The sequence below is a fragment of the Macaca mulatta genome, chromosome 19 (genome assembly GCF_049350105.2).
Source record: "Macaca mulatta isolate MMU2019108-1 chromosome 19, T2T-MMU8v2.0, whole genome shotgun sequence".
Taxonomy (NCBI): domain Eukaryota; kingdom Metazoa; phylum Chordata; class Mammalia; order Primates; family Cercopithecidae; genus Macaca; species Macaca mulatta.
In genome coordinates, this window is record NC_133424.1 from 45,812,156 (window position 1) to 45,831,398 (window position 19,243).

Consider the following 19,243-nt stretch of genomic DNA (forward strand, 5'->3'; position numbering starts at 1 on the left):
TTGAGGAATAGCCTTACAATGTTAGCAGCGTTGTTAGGCCAGCACAAGATTTCACAGGTGATGCTAAATCACCAAAATAAGAACCCATATTAATTGGTTTTCCTTTTGAATGTGATGGTTCCAAGAGGTTTGCAGTCAGTGGAGATGTGTGAAAGGGCTTGGAGGTGGAAATCTGGGTAAGAATGCCAAGGGCATTCCTGGTGATAAAAATGGTAAAGCAAGCAACAGATCTGGAAAAGAACTAGGAGAAACCGTTAGTATGTTCTGGGTGTCAGTGTAGGGAAAACCTTTCTAAACGTTTTCCTTATAAACGATGAAATAAATGTTAAAAAAAAAAAAAAGACAAGAAGGGGATTGAAAATTGAGGTTATATAGAAAATTGGGCTTGGTGCGGTGGCTCACACCTCTAATCCTAGCACTTTGAGGGGCTGAAGCGGGCAGATCACTTGAGGCCAGGAGTTTGAGACCAGCCTGGCCAACATGGCAAAACCTTATCTCTTGTAAAAATGCAAAAATTAGGCCGGGCATTGTGGCTGTAATCCCAGCACTTTGGGAGGCTGAGGTGGGTGGGTCACACCTGAGATCAGGAGTTTGAGACCAGCTTGGCCAATATCGCAAAACCCCGTCTCTACTAACAGTACAAAAATTACCCAGGCATGGTGGTGGGTGCGTGTAATCTCAGCTACTCGGGAGGCTAAGGTGGGAGAATCGCTTGAACCTGGGAGGTGGAGGTTGCAGTGAGCCAAGATGGTGCCACTGCACTCCAGCTTGGGTAACAGAGCAAGACTCTGTCTCCAAAAAAAAAAAAAAAAAAAAAATTTAGCTAGGCATGGTGGTGCACACCTGTAGTCCCAGCTACTCTGGAGGCTGAGGTAGGAAGACCGCTCAAGCCTGGGATGCACTCCGGCTTGCGTAACACAGTGAGACCCTGTCTTAAAAAAAAAATTGATTAGAATGGGGAAAAGTTTTCAGAATTTCTCAGTCTGGTCCCCTTGAAGTAGTTTCGGTAGTTAAGTGTTTTAAGACTGAATTCCCAGTGTTTTAATGTTTTAGGGTGCTAGGGCCTCCATAACAAATACCACAGCCCAGGTTGCTTAAACAATACATTCTCACAGTTCTGGAGGCTGGAAGACCAAGATGAAGGTGCTGGCAGGTTTGGTTTATTTTAAAGCCTCTCTCCTTTGCTTGCAGATAGCTGCCTTTCTGTTGTGTCACATAGCCTTTCCTCTGGGGGTGCACATCCCTGATGTCTCTGTCCAAATTTCACGATTGATTGATTGATTGGAGACAGAGTCTTAAAAAAAAAATTTTGTTGCTCTGTTGCCCAGCAGGCTGGAGTGCAGTGGTGCAATCACTGCAACTCTTGGGCTTCAGGAATCAATCCTGCTTTGGCCTCCCAAAGTGCTGAGATTATAGGTGTGAGCCACTGTGCCTGCCTTCCTCCTCCTATAAGGACATCAGTCAGATCAGATTACAGCCCACCCTACTGGCCCCATTTAAATTTAATCATTCCTTTAAAAAGTCCTGTCTCCAAATACAATCACATTCTGAGATACTAGGGATTAGGGTTTCAAGCTTTGGATTTTGGTGGATGGGACACAATTCAGCCCCATAACAGAGGTTTAGCTTTTTAAAAAACAAACCTGACTGCTCTATGAAGATGTAACTGAACTATCTAAATTATTTTCACATTTCCTAGCTAATAATCACAAGAAGTTGTCAGAATTTGGAATTAGAAATGGCAGCCGGCTTCAAGCAGATGACTTCCTCCAGGACTATACTTTATTGATCAACATCCTTCATAGGTAAGAGCTACTCATATTTTAATTGTAAGAAATTATTTGAATATATAAACTTTAGAGGAAATGGAGGAAAAGTGTTTTCTTATCCTTAAACCCTGCTGTTCATTTGAAACTGTATCGTATATTTGGTCGAGTTGGTCACTGAGTTCTGTGATGTTTGACCAACAGGAAAATTTGGGGAATCAGAAATTGGCAGGGTGTGGTGGCTTACGCCTGTAATCCCAGCACTTTGGTAGGCTGAGGCAGGTGGATCACCTGAGGTCAGGAGTTCAAGGCCAACGTGGTGAAACCCCGTCTCTGCTAAAAATGCGAAAATTAACCAGGCATAGTGGCAGGCACCTATAGTCCCAGCTACTTGGGAGGCTAAGGTAGGGGAATTCCCTCGAACCCGGGAGGTGGAGGTTGCAGTGAACCGGGATTGTGCCATTGCACTCCAACCTGGGCAACAGAGTGCGACTCCAACTTAAAAAAGAAAACAAACTCAGAAATAAAAGAAATAAGCAAAAAATGTTTAAGAGTAACTGTCATCAGTGGTGGCTGATCAGGAAGAGCTAGAGTCCAGGTGTTTGAACAGTTTAAACAGAGGCGAATTCATTATAGTAATTAAACTGGAATAAAATTATTGTTTTTCAAGTTTCTCTAGAAAAAAGTAGTATTTCTCCCATAAAACAAATCATTTCGTTTGTGATTTTTTGACAATAGCAAAAGAATATTGGGAATTGTCTGTACTGGCCGGGCACGGTGGCTCACACCTGTAATCCCAGTACTTTGGGAGGTCAAGGTGGGCGGGTCACCTGAGGTCAGGAGTTTGAGACCAGCCTGCCCAAAGGCTGGTGGTGGCACACGCCTGTAATCCCAAAAACTTAGGCTGAGGCAGGAGAATCACTTGAACCTGGGAGGCAGAGGTTGCAGTGAGCCAAGTTTGCGCCATTGCACTCCAGGCTGGGTGACAAGAGCAAAACTCCATCTCAAAAAAAAAAAAAAAAGAATTGTACAGATTCCTGAGTCTATAGCACAGTTAAGAGAGACATGGTATCTTACCATGTCTGCTTATATATTCATGTGTTGACCAGGTTGCATTTTTGTTCATGCTCACTGACGTGGTGGAACTGCGCCTGACTTGGGGTTTTTGGGTAGCATCTAACAAACAAAGGGTTTAGTGGTGCTGCCACCTGTGTCCAGTTATTTTGTCAGTATTTTCATGAGTATACAAACATGCATAGTGTTTGTGTGGCTATTTGGAGAGAACTGCATTTCATACTTTGTTTATAAAAAGCATAAAATGACAGGAAGGAGGCCAGGTGTGATGGCTCATGTCTGTGATCCCAGCACTTTGGGAGGCTGAGGTGGCGGATCACGAGGTCAGGAGTTTGAGACTATCCTGAACAACATGGTGAAATCCCGTCTCTACTAAAAATACAAAAATTAGCTGGGTGTGGTGGCGTATGCCTGTAATCACAGCTACTCAGGAGGCTGAGGCAGGAGAATCGTTGGAACCTGGGAGCCGAGGTTGCAGTGAGCCAAGATTGCGCCATTGCACTCCAGCCTGGGCAACAGAGCGAGACTCCGTCTCAAAAAAAAAAAAAAATGACAGGAAGGACTGAATGAGAGTTATTAGTAAGTAGTGTATTTCACAGTTGTATAATGGAGTCAAAGCGGTCCTGCTTCAGTTGGACACTAGTTAGATGTAAGTGGCATGCTTGTTTTCACTTGTGAAAGAAAAGATAGTGGAAGGACATGTACAATGAAGTGGAAATATACCACATGGTATCTAAAAGCTGCCTGTAGTCCCAGCTGCTCGGGAGGCTGAGGCAGAAGAATAGCTTGAACCTGGGAGGCAGAGGTTGCGGTGAGCCGAGATCTCGCTGCTGCACTCCATGGTGGCTGAAGAAATCATGTCTAAGAGTTACCACTTCAGGCCACTGAGTTTTGGACTCAGTTTTCTGCTTTAGCAATAAAAGTTAATTTACTGTTTTAAAGAAACAAAACACCAAAACCTTGCCCTGATTTGAAAGTGCATGTAGATTATCACAGAAATTGTTGTGTACCGTCTTTCTTATTGTAAGTTTAGCTCTTTGAAAATTACAATCCAAGGTGGGTATGGTTGGCTCATGCCTGTAATCCCAGCACTTTAGGAGACCAAGGTGGGAGGATGGCTTGAGCCCAGGATTTCAAGACCAGCCTGGGCAACATTACGAGACCCTATCTCTAATTTTTTTTTAAATAAAAATTAAAAAAAAAAATTAGGATCCACATATTTGGTGTGTACATAGTGTATGCTTTGAGGAACAACAGGATTTCTCTGGTGCTCCTTTGCTTTGTAAATAGTCATAGCAGTGACCTGTGTGATTCTCCTACAGTGAAGACCTAGGAAAGGACGTTGAATTTGAGGTTGTTGGTGATGCCCCGGAAAAAGTGGGACCCAAACAAGCTGAAGATGTTGCTAAAAGCATAACCAATGGCAGTGATGATGGAGCTCAGCCCTCTACCTCCACAGGTAAGTATGGCCCCAGCCAGCAGGTTGTTAAACACCCACCAAGCAAGAATAAAAGCAAACTGATTATTAGGAACATTGACCATAAATCCATAAAACTACTAGAGGTGTGTATTGGTTTGGTATTGATTGTTGTAATGGAGCTTTGAATTTATGAACCATGAAGACATTTAAGGGCTGGGTGTGGTGGCTCACACCTGTAATCCCAGCGCTTTGAGAGGCCAAGATGGGAGTATTGAGGCCAGGAGTTGGAGAACAGCCTAGGCAACACAGTGAGACCCCCATCTGTACAAAAAAAAAAAAAAATTAGCCAGGCATGGTAGCGCATACCTGTAGTCTCAGCTACTCAGGAGGCTAGAGTGGTTCACTTGAACCCAGGAGCTCAACACTGCAGTGAGCCATGATCGCACCACTGCACTCCAGCCTGGGCAACAGCAAGACCATGTCTCCAAAAAAAAAAAAGTCATTTAAGGCGGGGCACAGTGGTTCATGCCTGTAATCCCAACACTTTGGGAGGCTGAGGCGGGCAGATTGCCTGAGCCCAGGAGTTCGACACCAACCTGGGCAACACGGTGAAACCCCATCTGTACTAAAAATACAAAAAAATCAGCCAGGCATGGCAGCATACTCCTGTAGCCCCAGCTACTTGGGAAGCCGAGGCAGGAGAATCGCTTGAACCCGGGAGGCGGAGGTTGCAGTGAGCCCGGATTGTGCCACTGCACTCCAGCCTGGTTTACAGAGTGAGACTTCCACCTCAAAACAAAAAGTCATTTAAGACTGGGGGAAATTCTTACGGAAATTTCTTACAGAAAATAGGAACACTTTGTTATTTTTTGTTAATTGGTTTTTACAGTTTGAAATGATAGTTTACTAGTGCGCAGTCAGCCTATGTAGTAGCAGGTTGGGGTTTTGTATGCTTGTTTTATTTAGGAGCAATAAATCCATGCATCTGACTATTTTGAGTGAACAAATGCTTGGTAAGTATGGAATTTAGGCATGTTAGAGTTTCCTCGTCACCAGTATGCCTTGGGTATAGTCCTTTCCCCTGGATTTCCAGTGCTGGTGCTTGGTATTTTTCCAAATAACTGATTCTTTACTGTGTTCTGATTTGAATATTTACTCTGCTCCCTCTCTTCCTTTAGTTAGGAAACAAAAAGTTACCAAATTTTTACTTGTTTTCATTTCTTTGACCCTGTCTGTGGCATTCTTTGGAATATGTTTACTCTTGGCTCTAATGTTCTCTTGAGATTTTTGAAGATGAACATTCAGATTATGGCCTGGGTCATTGGTTCATAACCTGTTTTTTTTCCCCCTCACTGAAATTAGAAAGGTCCATCATCCTCCTTTGAGGAAGAGACTATATGGTAGATTTTCCAAAATCATAATTTGAAATGTACATTTATTGATCCTCTACTGTGGGTAGGTTTCCAGGGTTACAGCCATGAGTAAGGTAGGTATTCTGCCTTTGATTTTGTTGGACGAGGAGATAAAACCACCTTTAGTATCATTTTTGCATTGGGGATGGTTCCTGGCTTCATCCTCTGCTACTGTGTAAGCTTGGGAAGTCATTCACTGAGTTTCCTTTCCTGGAAAGCGGATAATCGTGATCTTCTTTATAGGGTTGTGATGATTAAATGAGTTGTCATATGCACAGTGCTCAGAACAGTTCCTGGCACATTGTAAGTGCTGTATTGTTGTTGTTATTGTTACCACTACTACCATTATTAGAATATGTTCCCTCTGCTCTTCAGTTGGAGAAGGTAGAGGTAGAATCAAGGATGTGTAATGGGTCCTTTGAGTTACATAATGCTTGTCACAATTTTTTGTTTTGATTAGAAAATAAATAGGTGCTTATTATATAAAAGATTTAAAACAGTATGGAAATACATGATGTGTAAAGTGAAAATGCAGCCATTCTTAAGTTTGGTGTATATTAGAAGAGTCAGCTTTCAATTACAGAAAATACTGGTGAGCACAAGTAACTCCCACGCTTTTACCCATTTTCTTTTTTCTGAAATAAGCTCAAGAGCAAGATGACGTTCTCATAGTTGATTCAGATGAAGAAGATTCTTCAAATAATGCTGACGTCAGTGAAGAAGAGAGAAGCCGCAAGAGGAAATTAGATGAGAAAGAGAATCTCAGTGCAAAGAGGTCACGTCTAGAACAGAAGGAAGAGCTTGATGATGTCATAGCATTAGATTGAACAGAAACGCCTCTAAACAGAACCCTCTTACTGTCTAGTTTATCTGGGCAGAACCAGATTGTTATGTCCTTTGTTCCAAAGGGAAAAAATTGACACCAGTGATTTGAAAATTATTCTGCTCCCTTTGAAAGCATTCTTTTTGCTAGAACTGTTAGACACATTGCAGTATGCTGTATTGAAAGTAGGAATATAGTTTTAAAAACCCTTTGAACAAAGTGTATGCATAACCAGTCATGAGATAAAACAACACAATGCATGTTGCCTTTTTAATGTAAATACCCTTAGGTATCATTAATAGTTTCAAAATATTGTGGTTTAGTAAAGTTGATACCTGGTTATAAATATTATGCCTTTATTTTTGGCTAGAAGAAGAATTATTTTTAGCCTAGATCTAACCATTTTCATACTCTTAACTGATTGAAACAGATTCAAAGAAGTATCAAGTGCTATGCATTGAAACTTGTTTTTAAATGTTAAATGGCACTATGTATATTAATGTAAAACAATGTTAATTTACTCAAGTTTTCAGTTTGTACTGCCTGGTATGTCTGTGTAAGAAGCCAATTTTTGTGTATTGTTACAGTTTCAGGTTATTTATATTCGATGTTTTGTAAAACTCAAATAACGACTATACTTATGGACCAAATAAATGGCATCTGCATTCTTGTTACACATGCCTGCACAGTTTCTGTTTCTGCTGCCTTTTATCTACTGCAGGAATGCCAAATTCTTTCCATTAAAAAAAGAACTCGGCTGGGCACAGTGGCTCACGCTTGTAATCCCAGCACTTTGGGAGGCTGAGGCAGGTGGATCACCTGAGGTCAGTAGTTCAAGACCAACCTGGCCAACATGGTGAAACCCCATCTCTACTTTAAAAAAAATTAGCCGGGTGTGGTGGCAGGCACCTGTAATTCCAGCTACTCAGGAGGCTGAGGCAGGAGAATTGCTTGAACCCGGGAGGCAGAGGTTGCAGTGAACCAAGATTGTGCCATTGCACTCCAGCCTGGGCGACGAGCGAAACTCCATCTCAAAAAAGGTTCAGAAGATCACTGTTTGCCATAGATGAGTACTTTGTTTTCTTTTTTCTTGGAGACTTTGTAAAATAAAGCTCTTCCTGTGTGGTGGTGCACATACGTGTTCCAGCCACTCAGGAGGCTGAGGCAGGAGGATGGCTTGAGCACAGAAGTTCAAGGCCAGCCTGGGTAACATATCAAGAGCCTGTCTCCAAAAAATAAGTAAATAAAAGAAAGCTTCTAATGGCAGTGGGTGTTTTTTTATTTTATTTTATTTTTTTGAGACGGAGTCTCCCTCTGTGGCCCAGGCTGGAGTGCAGTGGCGCAGTCTCGGCTCACTGCAAGCTCCGCCTTCCAGGTTCACGCCATTCTCCTGCCTCAGCCTCCTGAGTAGCTGGGACTACAGGCACCTGCCACCTCGCCCAGCTAATTTTTTTGTATTTTTAGTAGAGACGGGGTTTCACCATGTTAGCCAGGATGGTCTCGATCTCCTGATCTTGTGATCCTCCCGCCTTGGCCTCCCAAAGTGTTGGGATTACAGGTGTGAGCCACCGCGCCCAGCCTCGGCTGTGGGTGTTTTGTTTGTTTTTGATATGAAGCCTCTCACGTTCGCCTGGCTGGAGTGCAATGACGCAATCCCAGCTCACTGCAACCTCTGCCTCCCGGGTTCAAGCAATTCTCCTGCCTCAGCCTCCCCCATAGCTGGGATTACAGGCGCCCACTACCATGCTCGGCTAATTTTTTGTATTTTTAGTAGAGAGGGGGTTTCACTATGTTGGCCAGGCTAGTCTCGAACTCCTGACCTCGTGATCTGCCTGCCTCAGCCTCCCAAAGTGCTGGGATTACAGGCGTGAGCCACTGTGCCTGGCCTAATGGCAGTATTTTTTACATTTGGATTGTCAGCAGATGGCCTGTGTTGAGAAAGTAGGTGACTTTTTCCCAAGCCTGGCAACTTGGAGCCTTGGATTTGAGATGCTGGAGAGGGAGTCCTTCCTCCTTTCTGCAGTGTTTGTCTGCGTCGTCCCCTAGTTTACCAAAGTCCATTTTGAATGTATCATCCCCATCCCAACTCCAGCCTACAGATAGTGCCAGACTGGCAGTAGGTAGAGTAGCACTGTCCTTCTGGTTCTGGACCTCAGAGGGCTTTGCCTCTTAGGGTACTCTTATCACTCAGAGATGTGCCTTGGGTTTTCAGAGAACAGAAACCCATTAAGCTGTTTCCCCTTTTGTGTTCATCTGTGCTTTGTGTTTCTGGCAATATTTCTTTTATATTTCAACTAAATTTTAAATTTCTAATTCATATATTGTTCTACTTTGTGTAATTCTTACTGTACCATTCAGCTTATTAACCATTACTCCTTGTTTTCCACCATTTGTAAATTCAGCATGTAATCAGAGCTTTCAGAAAAGCCATGTTGAACACGGTGTGGTGGCTCATACCCATAAGCCTAGCACTTTGAGAGGCTGAGGCAGGAGGATTGCTTGAGCCCAGGAGTTTGTGGAGACAGCCTAGCAACATGGCAAAACCTCGTCTCTACAAAAAATACAAAATTTAGCTGAGCATGGTGGCACTTACCTATAGCCCCAGCTACTCGGGAGGCTGATGGAGGAGGATCGCTTGAGCCTGGGAGGCGGGTTTTGCAGTGAGTCAAGATTGTGCCACTGTACTTCAACCTGGGTGACAGAATGAGACCCTGTCTCTGAAAAGAAAAAAAAATAATGTTGACTAAGACTCAGCCTTCTGGAGCTCCAGAGTGGAGTGACTTTTCACCTGTGAGCTTCATCTGCCTTTAGGTTTTTAGAAGGTGTTTAATTTTCCTCCAGAAAATAATTTGAAACTTAACAGACCTACGTATTATAAAATGAAATATCTTAGGATGCCATCTCACTTTTGAAACTTTTTATTCTGAAAAGCTCTCTAGAAATTTGCATTTTGAAATTCTGTCCATTCTTTACACATCATCCTGCCTGCCTTTATTTTTGCAATGGTGCCCTCACAGGTCACTGCAGCCTTGACCTCCTGGGTTCAAGCAGTTCTCCCGCCCCAGCCTCCTACGTCCCTGGAACTACAGGAGCTCACCACCATGCACAGCTAAGTTTTAAAACTTTTGTTGTGGAGACAGGGTCTCATGTTGCCCAGCTTGTCTCCAACTCCTGGCCTCAAGTGATCCTCCCACCTTGGCCTTGCCAAGTACTGGGATTACAGGCCCTGAGCCACATGCCCTGTCCTCACCCTGCCTTGTAGACACAGTTATCAACAATGTGTTTCTGATATTTTGTGTACATTCTTTTGTTCTTTCCCATTTGAATGTATAGTACCTGGTGATAAGTGCCAGTTAGGTCTGCGGAGGTGTTTCTAATTTGGCAGACCTGTGGTTTTCATCTTTGCATTAACTATTACTACCTTTTTCAGCAGGTTTGTTAGGAAGGCAGGTCTGACTACTAGTTGCCGGGATCCTATTTGGATAGTGAACCAAAGCCTATCCAAGCTTCTCCCAGGTTCCTAGAGGGTGGAGACACTTCAGATCTTGTGTTGTATTCATGGTTTTTCCATGTAAATTGTCTCACCAGCTGGGAGCTGGGAGTAGGGCTTGCAAAGGGAATTTCCTCAACAGCTTCTTTTCACCTCCAGCCTGAAATAACGGTGTTGACAAACCGTCTTCCAGCCTCACTGGGAACAGTGTGGTGACAAGATTACCTGGAGAATCCATTGTCCTAAAGACTACTGACTACTCAGCATGTGCCATGAGAGGCTCCAACATTTTAACATAGAGCCCAGCCCATTAATGAGATAACTGATGAGGCAAAGATCACTGGATGCCAAAACCTTTCAGGTAAAAGGCTGCTGAGGAACAGAATATTAGCACAATGCTCAAATGTTGCTGCACAGGTCACTTGCAAAAGGAAAACATCAGTCTTTATTTATTTATTTTAGAGACGGGGTCTTGCTCTATCCCACAGGCCGGAGTGCAGTGATGTGATCACAGTTCACTGCAGCCTCGACTTCTTAGGCTCAAGTGATCTTCCCATCTCACCCCCACCGAGTGGCTGGGACTACCGGTGTGAGCCACCACGCCTGGCTAATTTGAAAAACACCAATCTTCACAATGGACAGATCTGACTGCTGCCACCATAATCAAGTGATCAAACCTAGTGTCACTTACGGGGTGGCTTGATGTTACTGTGCTTCCTAAGATGATATCAAGAACACAGCAGTATCTCACCAAGAAATTGTTGACTGGAATCTAACCAAGCATCTAGACCTCCAGCTGACAGGAAATGGAGAGGGGGTAGAGGAACAAGTTAACGTTCAGAAACAATCAGGTGAGCAGAATATGTGTGATATTCCATCACTGCCAGGGCTCTTCGGTAAGTCACTGTCATTTCAAAAAAGGAAGGAGTAGGTATTCTGGGTTAAAAGGCATTTAAGAGAGAACCCAATACAATGTATGAATCACTTTTTTGCATCCTAGTTCAACAAAATAAATGATTATAACAATTCTTGTGACAATTGGAAATTTGAAAATGGAATGAATATAGGTAATATAGAATTGTTTTTTTCAGTACAATAATGTGACTGTAATTACGTTCTTCTTTTTAGTGTATTATGGGCAAAGCTTCAATACTAGCAACTTTTTTTTTTTTTTTTGAGATGGACTCGCTCTGGTGCTGGGCTCATGCGATCTCCCTCTCTCAGCCTCCCACGTAGCTGGGACTGCAGGTGTTATGCCACCATGCCTGGCTAATTTTTTCAATTTTTTGTAGAGGGAGTTTTGCTGTGTTGCCCAGGCTGGTCTCAAAGTCCTGGGCTCAAGCGATCTTCCCTCCTTGGCCTCCCCCAAAGTGCTGGGATTACAGCTGAGAGCCACTGCACCTGGCTCAAACTATATGGAGAGGAAAACAGCAAAATTAACATTGATTGAACCTAGGTACTCTGTGTGTGTGTGTGTGTGTGTGTGTGTGTGTGTGTGTGTGTGTGTGTGTGTGTGTGTGTGATTGTACCATTCAGCTTTGAAAACTTTGATTGAACCTAGGTACTCTGTGTGTGTGTGTGTGTGTGTGTGTGTGTGTGTGTGTGTGTGTGATTGTACCATTCAGCTTTGAAAACTTTCATAATAAAAGTGAATATATACATACACAGGCAGTCTATTTTCCTTTTGTGCCTGTTTGACTTTTCCAAGTTTTATATTGAGTATGTCCTATGATTAAAGTCAGAAAGGCAATAAAGGTTATTAAACATGTAAGGTGGAAAGAGAAAGTCCTAGTGGGATTCCGGGTTCAACACTGTTGAAGTCAGCTTTACCCATCCTTCTTGTTGCTAGGCTGTGACTTAGGAAGGATTCTCTTTCATTTGAGCCTCCAGAGAACTAAGCCAGGTGGTTCCCACTAGATGAATGGTCCACTCAGATGCTGCCAGAGAACATTTGGTTGATAATAGATGTTCCTGAAAATTGTCCATTAGTGGCATACATGTCTGATGTGGACTTGGCCTACGCCCAAGGAACATGGGCAAATGTAAGCCATTTACCAGCCTTTTGTAATATACAAAAAACAAAAATGTGGGCCAGGTGAGGTGGCCCATATCTGTAATCCCAGCACTTCGGGAGGCCGAGGCAGATAAACACTTAAGGCCAGGAGTTCGAGACCAGCCTGGCCAACATGGTGAAACCCCATCTAAATTAGCTGGGCGTGGTGGTGCACACCTGTAATCCCAGCTACTTGGGAGGCTGAGGCATGTGAGTTGCTTGAACCCAGGAGGCAGAGGTTGCAGTGAGCTGAGATGGTGTCATTGTGCCCCAGCCTGGGTGACAAAGTGAGACTGTCTCAAAAAAATAAATACATGAATAAATAAATAAACAATAAAAATGTCAAAAGTAAAGAAAACCCAAAAAGATCAGAGAAGAAAAAAACGTCAGCAGATGTTTCTAGTCATTGTGACGTGTAGAGGTAAGGAGGACCTCCCGTTTCTTTGCATTTCACAGCAGTATTCCTGAGGTCCATTGACCGTGTTGAGGGAGGATATATTTAGAGGAGTATTTTTATTCCGCGCTGGGAACACATTATTTGCATTCTGCTCACAGAAGGAACATTTTCTTTTTCCTGCATCCAATTCAAAACACATTCCACCCAAAAGCTTATTTGAGAAATTTCCAAACTCAAACTAAAAACATAAAAAATCAACAGTGGGGCCGGGCGCGGTGGCTCAAGCCTGTAATCCCAGCACTTTGGGAGGCCGAGACGGGCGGATCACTAGGTCAGGAGATCGAGACCATCCTGGTGAACACGGTGAAACCCCGTCTCTACTAAAAAATACAAAAAACTAGCCGGGCGAGGCGGCGGGCGCCTGTAGTCCCAGCTACTCGGGAGGCTGAGGCAGGAGAAAGGCGTAAACCCCGGGGGGCGGAGCTTGCAGTGAGCTGAGATCCGGCCACTGCACTCCAGCCTGGGTGACAGAGCAAGACTCCGTCTCAAAAAAAAAAAAAAAAATCAACAGTGGAAACACAGGGCTACAGCGTCACTGTGTAGTTTGGCTATGTTTTGAAGACAATTATCTCCTGGTCAAGTAACATTTTAGGAAGTTTTGCTAAATGTCTCTGACTCATGCCGGTTTAAAAAATTTTAAGTCTAGCAACAAGTGATGACTCACAGATCGGGGAAGATTCCGAACAAAAGCTTTACCAGAACGTACAGCGTCTGAGAAGGTCCTCAGCCTTTGCACTTTAGATCTTTCAATGGTTTACTTTGATTCTTAGATCAACCAATCTCAGGAAATGTAGGCACTGTGCACACGATGTCATTCAGCCATTCTGTCAACACGAATTGCATCCCTGCCCTGTGCAGTGCTGCACTCGGTGGAAAACGTTACCGCTGTTGCCAGCCTGGGTAGAAACCTTTGAAAGCACAATGAACAAAGGACTGGTGTGCATGAAAACCCAACTCCTCATGTCATTTTGACAGCAATAGGTGGTGAGTTGGGGATCTGAGTACCCGTACACCCTGTGTGCTGCCACACTGAGAGGCAGATGTCCCAGTTGGTTACAGCAGCAGCTTCTAGGAGGTCTGGAAGTCATAAACGACCACCTCATACTGAAAAGCCTAATGCCAGGTTGGGCATGGTGATTCACGCCTGTAATCTTAGCACCTTGGGAGGCTGAGGCAGGAGGATCATGAGCCCGAGTTCAAGACCAGCCTGGGCAACATAGGGAGACCCTATCACTACAAAAAATAAAAACCACAGACACATGGTGGCATGTGTCTGTGGTCCCAGCTACTTGACAGGCTCAGGTGGGAGGATCACTTGAGCCAGGAAGTTGAGGCTGAGGTATGATCACAGCACTGCAGCCTGGCCAAGAGAGTGAGACCCTGTCTCAAAAAATAATACCAAAAGCTAATAGGTCCTTCCCATTGAGCTGTAGATTGGCTGGGGTTTTTACCATGGTACAAAGTTTGGGCAGAATTCGCATTCCTGCGTGCATGGTAAGGTTTCCAGACAAGAAAAGAGGGTCTTTGCCAGATGCAGTGGTTTGCACCTGTAATCCCAGCACTTGGGGAGGTCAAGGCAGGAGGATTGCTTGAGTCCGGGAATTTGGGCAACATGGTGAAACCTCACCTTTACAAAAAAAAAAAAAAAAAAATTAGTTTGGCATGGTGGCATGCGCCTGTAGTCCCAGCTAACCTGGAGGCTGAGGTGGGAGGCTCACTGGAAACCAGGAGGTCGAAGCTGCAGTGAGCTGAGCCATGATCGCATCACTGCACTCCAGCCTGGATGACAGAGTGGGACCATGTTATAGACACACACACACACACACACACACACACACACAACAACAACAACAAACAAAACCCCCCACGGAAACAAGAAGGAAGCAAGCTGCAAGTATCATGTCTTAGCCTTCTTATATTAGGGAACCAGTCTTTCCATGGTTTCAGCGGTCAATGCTTTGAATCTTCTTGCGTCCTCAGAGAGGCCTAAAAGGGATAACAGGACCAGGAGAGATTGAAGTTAACTCAATCTGGTAGAGAAGAAGGGATGAAAAACTCCCCTTGGGTGCCCAGCCTGATACTACATTTTTTAGTATGAGGTTGGTTTCTATGACTCTTAGAGCTCCTGGAAGCTGCCTCGCAGCGTGGCGGCACACAGGGTGGGTGCTCAGAGAAGACGGGATGGAAAAACCCTCCCAGTGGATAGGATAGAACATGCACCTTGAGCCTGGTGCTGTGTGTGGGAGGAGTGGCCCCCAGGAGCTGAGCAGGAAAGCTGTGTGTGCTTCGGGTGAGAGACTGGTGCTGGAAATTAGACAAGGGTAAAAACTGTCATAGGCTAACGAGAAAGAAGTGTGGGTCCCAGAAACTTCATGTGGAGTTTGGCTGCCATCCCCCTTCCCTTATAACCCGTTATCCAGTCACAGCTGATTGACAAGTGGCCCAGGACTCCATAGGAAAACCCCTGAATTCTGTCAATACCTGGGGTCCATACAGTACAGACAATTAAGGAGGTCTGATGGAAGCTACATTACAAGGAGGGGCATGGGGGGCTCCTTAAAACATCACCATGGTGGGCCAGGCAGGGTGGCTCACGCCTGTAATCCCAGCACTCTGGGAGGCCAATGTGGGTGGATCACCTGACGTCAGGAGTTCAAGATCAGCCTGGCCAACATGGTGAAACCCCATCTCTACTAAAAAAAAAAAAAAAAATATATATATATATATATACACACACACACACACACACACACACACACACACACACACACAAGTTAGCCAGGGTTGTGGTGGATGCCTGTAATTCCAGCTACTTGGGAGGCTGAGATATATACACACACACATACACACACACACACACACGTTAGCCAGGCGTGGTGGTGGATGCCTGTAATTCCAGCTACTTGGGAGGCTGAGGCAGGAGAATTGCTTGAATCTGGGAGGCATAGGTTGCGGTGGTTGTGTAGCCTCCTGTGGAGGTTGTGGTGGTGAGCTGAGATCATGCCATTGCACTCCAGCCTGGGCAACAAGAGTGAAACTGTCTCAAAAAAAAAAAAAAAAAAAAAAATCACCATGATGTGGACAGAGTCCGGGTAGGGTAAGCTCCTGGGTTCTGGGAAGATGATGATGATGGTGGTTCAGGACATGGTACAAGACTAGATTGAACATGTCCTGTTCCGGCCTCCAAGTGTGTCTCTGCTTAAACAAAGGGAAGACCAGGTAACTTGAGAGGATGATAAACTAGAAGCCACAGCGTAGTGAAACCCCTCCTTTGGAACAGTGGGACTCAGGCAGTGGTGTGTAGAGCCGGCTTATCCCAGCTTGCAAGAACTGGTTATACCCATTTCTTTCCAGCTCAGTTCAGTGGCCCCATATTTATAGCTTGAAATTGGCCATGCTGGGAGAATTTATACCATGGTAACTGACAAATGCTACACATCAGGGCTCTTGATTTATACCAATTCCTCCCCAGAGAACTGGTTAGACATTTACCAGCACACAACTGGACTCAGGAGGAAAATGCCCAGAGAGAGGTGAACACAACGAACATTCCTGCAACAGGGGAGGACAGAGGGGGCATCAGTGGGGGCTGGACATTGAGTCCATGGACAGTGCTTTAAATCCCTTGAGAGAGCCCCATCCCCTTCCTTCTCCCAGACTGTGCATCTCAGTCAGAAGGAGCCAGTCTGTTGAGATCACTCAATACCCCTGGAGTGAGAAGACAGAAGATGGGGTCAGGGGGACATTTAGGTAATGTAGAGATGAGACCCCACAATTCTGTAGACTACTTCAAACTCACCTAACATCGCAATAGTCTGATTCCCAAGTCATTCATTAAATCTTTTGAATATAACTAACTGCTTAATGTATTTCCCACTTCAAGGAAGTACTTAAACTATTCTAATGGTGAATATCGAACATTTTAGGTTGTTTCTGGGTTTTGTTGTTGTCATTTATTACTAGTAGAGCAAGTAACAGGTTTTAGCTGACCCTGGATGTGAATATAGTTTAAATCTTGAAAGCTCTAAGTGGGCAGGTGGGGAAAGAACAGTTACTTATTATTATTATTATTATTTTGGAGCAGGGTATTGCTCTGTTGCTCAGGCTGGAGTGCAGTGGTGTGATCTTGGCTCACTGCAACCTCCGCCTCCTGGGTTCAAGCGATTCTTGTGCCTCAGCCTCCCAAGTTGCTAGGATTACAGGTGTGCACCACTACACCCGGCTAATTTTTGTATTTTTATTTTAATAGAGACAGGGTTTCGTTATGTTGGCCAGGCTGGTCTCGAACTCCTGAGATCAAGTGATCCGCCCGTCCCAGCCTCCCAGTGTGCTGGGATTATAGGAGTGAGCCACCGTGCCCAGCCAGAACAGTTTAATTAAACTGCCTTTGTTTACTGTTTTTGTAGAGACAGGGTCTTGCTCTGTCACTCAGGCCGGAGTGTGGTGGCACAGTTATAGCTAACTGTAACCTCAGACTCCTGGTTTCAAGTAATCCTCCCGCCTGTCTCCCGAATAGCTGAACTACAAGTGCCCATCACCGCACCAGTTTAATTTTTTATTTTTTATTGTAGAGATGAATCTTGTGCTGTCATCTAGGCTGAAGTGCAGTGATGCCATCACTGCTCACTGTAGCCTTGACCTCCTGGGCTCAAGCATCCTCTCACTTCAGCCTCCCAAACTACCTGGGACTACAGGCATGTGCCACCATTAGCAGCTAATTTTTAATGTTTTGTAGAGATGGAATATCATTACGTTGCCCAGGCTGGTCTTGAACTCTTGGCCTTAAGTGATCCTCCTATACTGGCCTCTCAAAGCACTGGGATTACATCACACTCAGCTCAACAGCTGCCTTTAAATGCAGAGAGCTCCCTTTGAGCGTCTTTTCAGAAGGCTGGAGATCCTAGGACAGAATAGATCAGGGGCTCAATCCCTGGGCCACAGACTGGTATACCACGGCCTGTTAGGAACTGGGCCACACAGCAGGAGGTGAGCAGAGGGCGAGGGAGCATTACCACCTGGGTTTCACCTCTATTCTCACAGGAGCACGAAGCCTATTGTGAACTTCGCATGCAGGGGATCTAGGCTGTGCACTCCTTATGAGAATCTAATGCCTGATGATTTGTCACTGTCTTCCATCACCCCCATCTAGTTGCAGGAAAACAAGCTCAGGGCTCCCACTGTTCCTATGGTATGGTGAGTTGTATAATTATTTCATTATATATTACAATGTAATAATAATAGAAATAAAGTGCACAATAAATACAATGCCCTTGAATCATCCTGAAACCATTCCCACCCTACCCATCTCTGTCTGTGGAAAAATTGTCTTCCACAAAACCAGTCCTTGGTGCCAAAAAGGTTGGGGAGCTCTGTAGATTACCTAAATGATGTTGGGATTATACGACACGGTTGTGATTGGATTATTGTCTGCATTTTGGATAACTTCCCTTGAACAGATTTTTAGAAGCAGTATTACTGCTTCTAAGTGTTCGTGTTCGTTTGTGCGGGTGTTGACACCACCAAACTGCTCTCCCCAAAAGGATATACCAATTTGCACTCATACCAGTAGCATATGTGCAACTGTTTCACCACAGTCCTGCCAATATTGTCCTTTTTAAATAGTAGATAATGCAATCTGTGAAATGCGATATGAACTGGCTTTTCCTTTTTCATTAGAAAGGTAGACCATTTTTCATGCCGTGGCTTCCCTGGGTATTTACTCTCCCAAATGCTGGCTTCTGGACCCCGCATGGAGGCTCATGCCTGTAATCTCAGCATTTTGTGTGGTGGTGTGCGCCTGTACTCCTAAGTACTCAGGAGGCTGAGGTGGGAGGATTGCTTGAGCCCAGGAGGTCGAAACTCGGGGGTGTGTGGCATCACTGTGAGCTGTGATCACACCACTGTACTCCAGCCTGGGGGACAGAGCGACAGGCTATGGTAAGGTGCTGGGGTCAGCGGCCCAGCAGGTGCTCAGTTGTGTTGAGGCCACACTGCCCTGGGCCATCTGGCTGGGACAGTTCCCGATGCGGGCTCCCTGCGCGCTGAGCCACTGTAGGCGCCTTCCCGAAAATCTCTGAGCAGAGGCCTGGAAACAGTACTCTTTCACGCAACACTTTTCCTGGATCCATCAGGCCCTGACAGATAACGGTTTGGTTTTCTTCCCTATAGCCGTGTGACTTGTACAAGGGATATTAGCTGTGTCCTTGGGCATGAAGCCCTAGTCACCTCTCAATTCCCCACCTATGTGGCCCCCATGGCTCCGCCGGTTCCAGGACCTCCCCTCGAAGCCTCACCCACCACAGTGGGTGCAGGTGCTGGAAAAGGGAGGAGTCCCCACATTTCACGGGGACTGCCTGTGATGACCACAGGGGAGGTTCGCCGCCGACCGGCTCTGAGCTTGAGGCCTGCTTCTGGCCTGGCCTTGGGGACCTGGGCAAAGCGACCCAGCGCGAGGAGCAGTCCGCAACCAACCCGCTCCTAGCTCTGGGCGCCTTCCCCAGCAGTCAGACGGGGGCTCCAGAGGCCCGTGCGCGGACACATGGCCCCGGGCCAGGCAGGGGGTCGTGGGGACGCATCTGCGCGAGGCGCACAGTGTTCCCGGGCGTGGGACAGGCGCAGCGCCTTGGGCTCCAAGCTGAGCTGGGTCGGCCCTGCAGCGCCAGAGAGCGAGGCGGCGCAGGGAAAGGAGATGGGGCGGGATGTGGGGAACGCTGTCGACTGCTTGGATCTCTCCAGGCCGGATGGCGCC

General features: G+C 45.5%; 1 protein-coding gene and 1 long non-coding RNA gene across 9 annotated transcripts in view; both read left to right on the plus strand.

Moving 5' to 3' along the window:
• The window catches only part of UBA2 (ubiquitin like modifier activating enzyme 2), a 44,210-nt gene extending 37,041 nt beyond the window's left edge, over positions 1 to 7,169 (plus strand). For 7 of the 8 annotated variants that reach the window (XM_077982085.1, XM_001091974.5, XM_028839549.2 and 4 more), the window contains 3 exons: positions 1,700 to 1,805; positions 4,163 to 4,299; positions 6,318 to 7,169. In XM_077982085.1, the coding sequence (XP_077838211.1) occupies positions 1,700 to 1,805; positions 4,163 to 4,299; positions 6,318 to 6,499 (425 nt within the window). In that variant the 3' untranslated portion in view covers positions 6,500 to 7,169. Of the gene's footprint in view, positions 1 to 1,699; positions 1,830 to 4,097; positions 4,300 to 6,317 lie in introns of all 8 variants that reach the window. The other variant, XR_013410442.1, reaches the window with a different exon arrangement.
• An 870-nt stretch (positions 7,170 to 8,039) lies between these two features.
• Positions 8,040 to 12,378, plus strand: LOC144337395 (uncharacterized). Its single transcript, XR_013410444.1, has 3 exons — positions 8,040 to 8,134; positions 10,481 to 11,456; positions 11,547 to 12,378. It is a non-coding gene; the product is annotated as an uncharacterized LOC144337395 (long non-coding RNA).
• Positions 12,379 to 19,243: the final 6,865 nt, after the last annotated feature.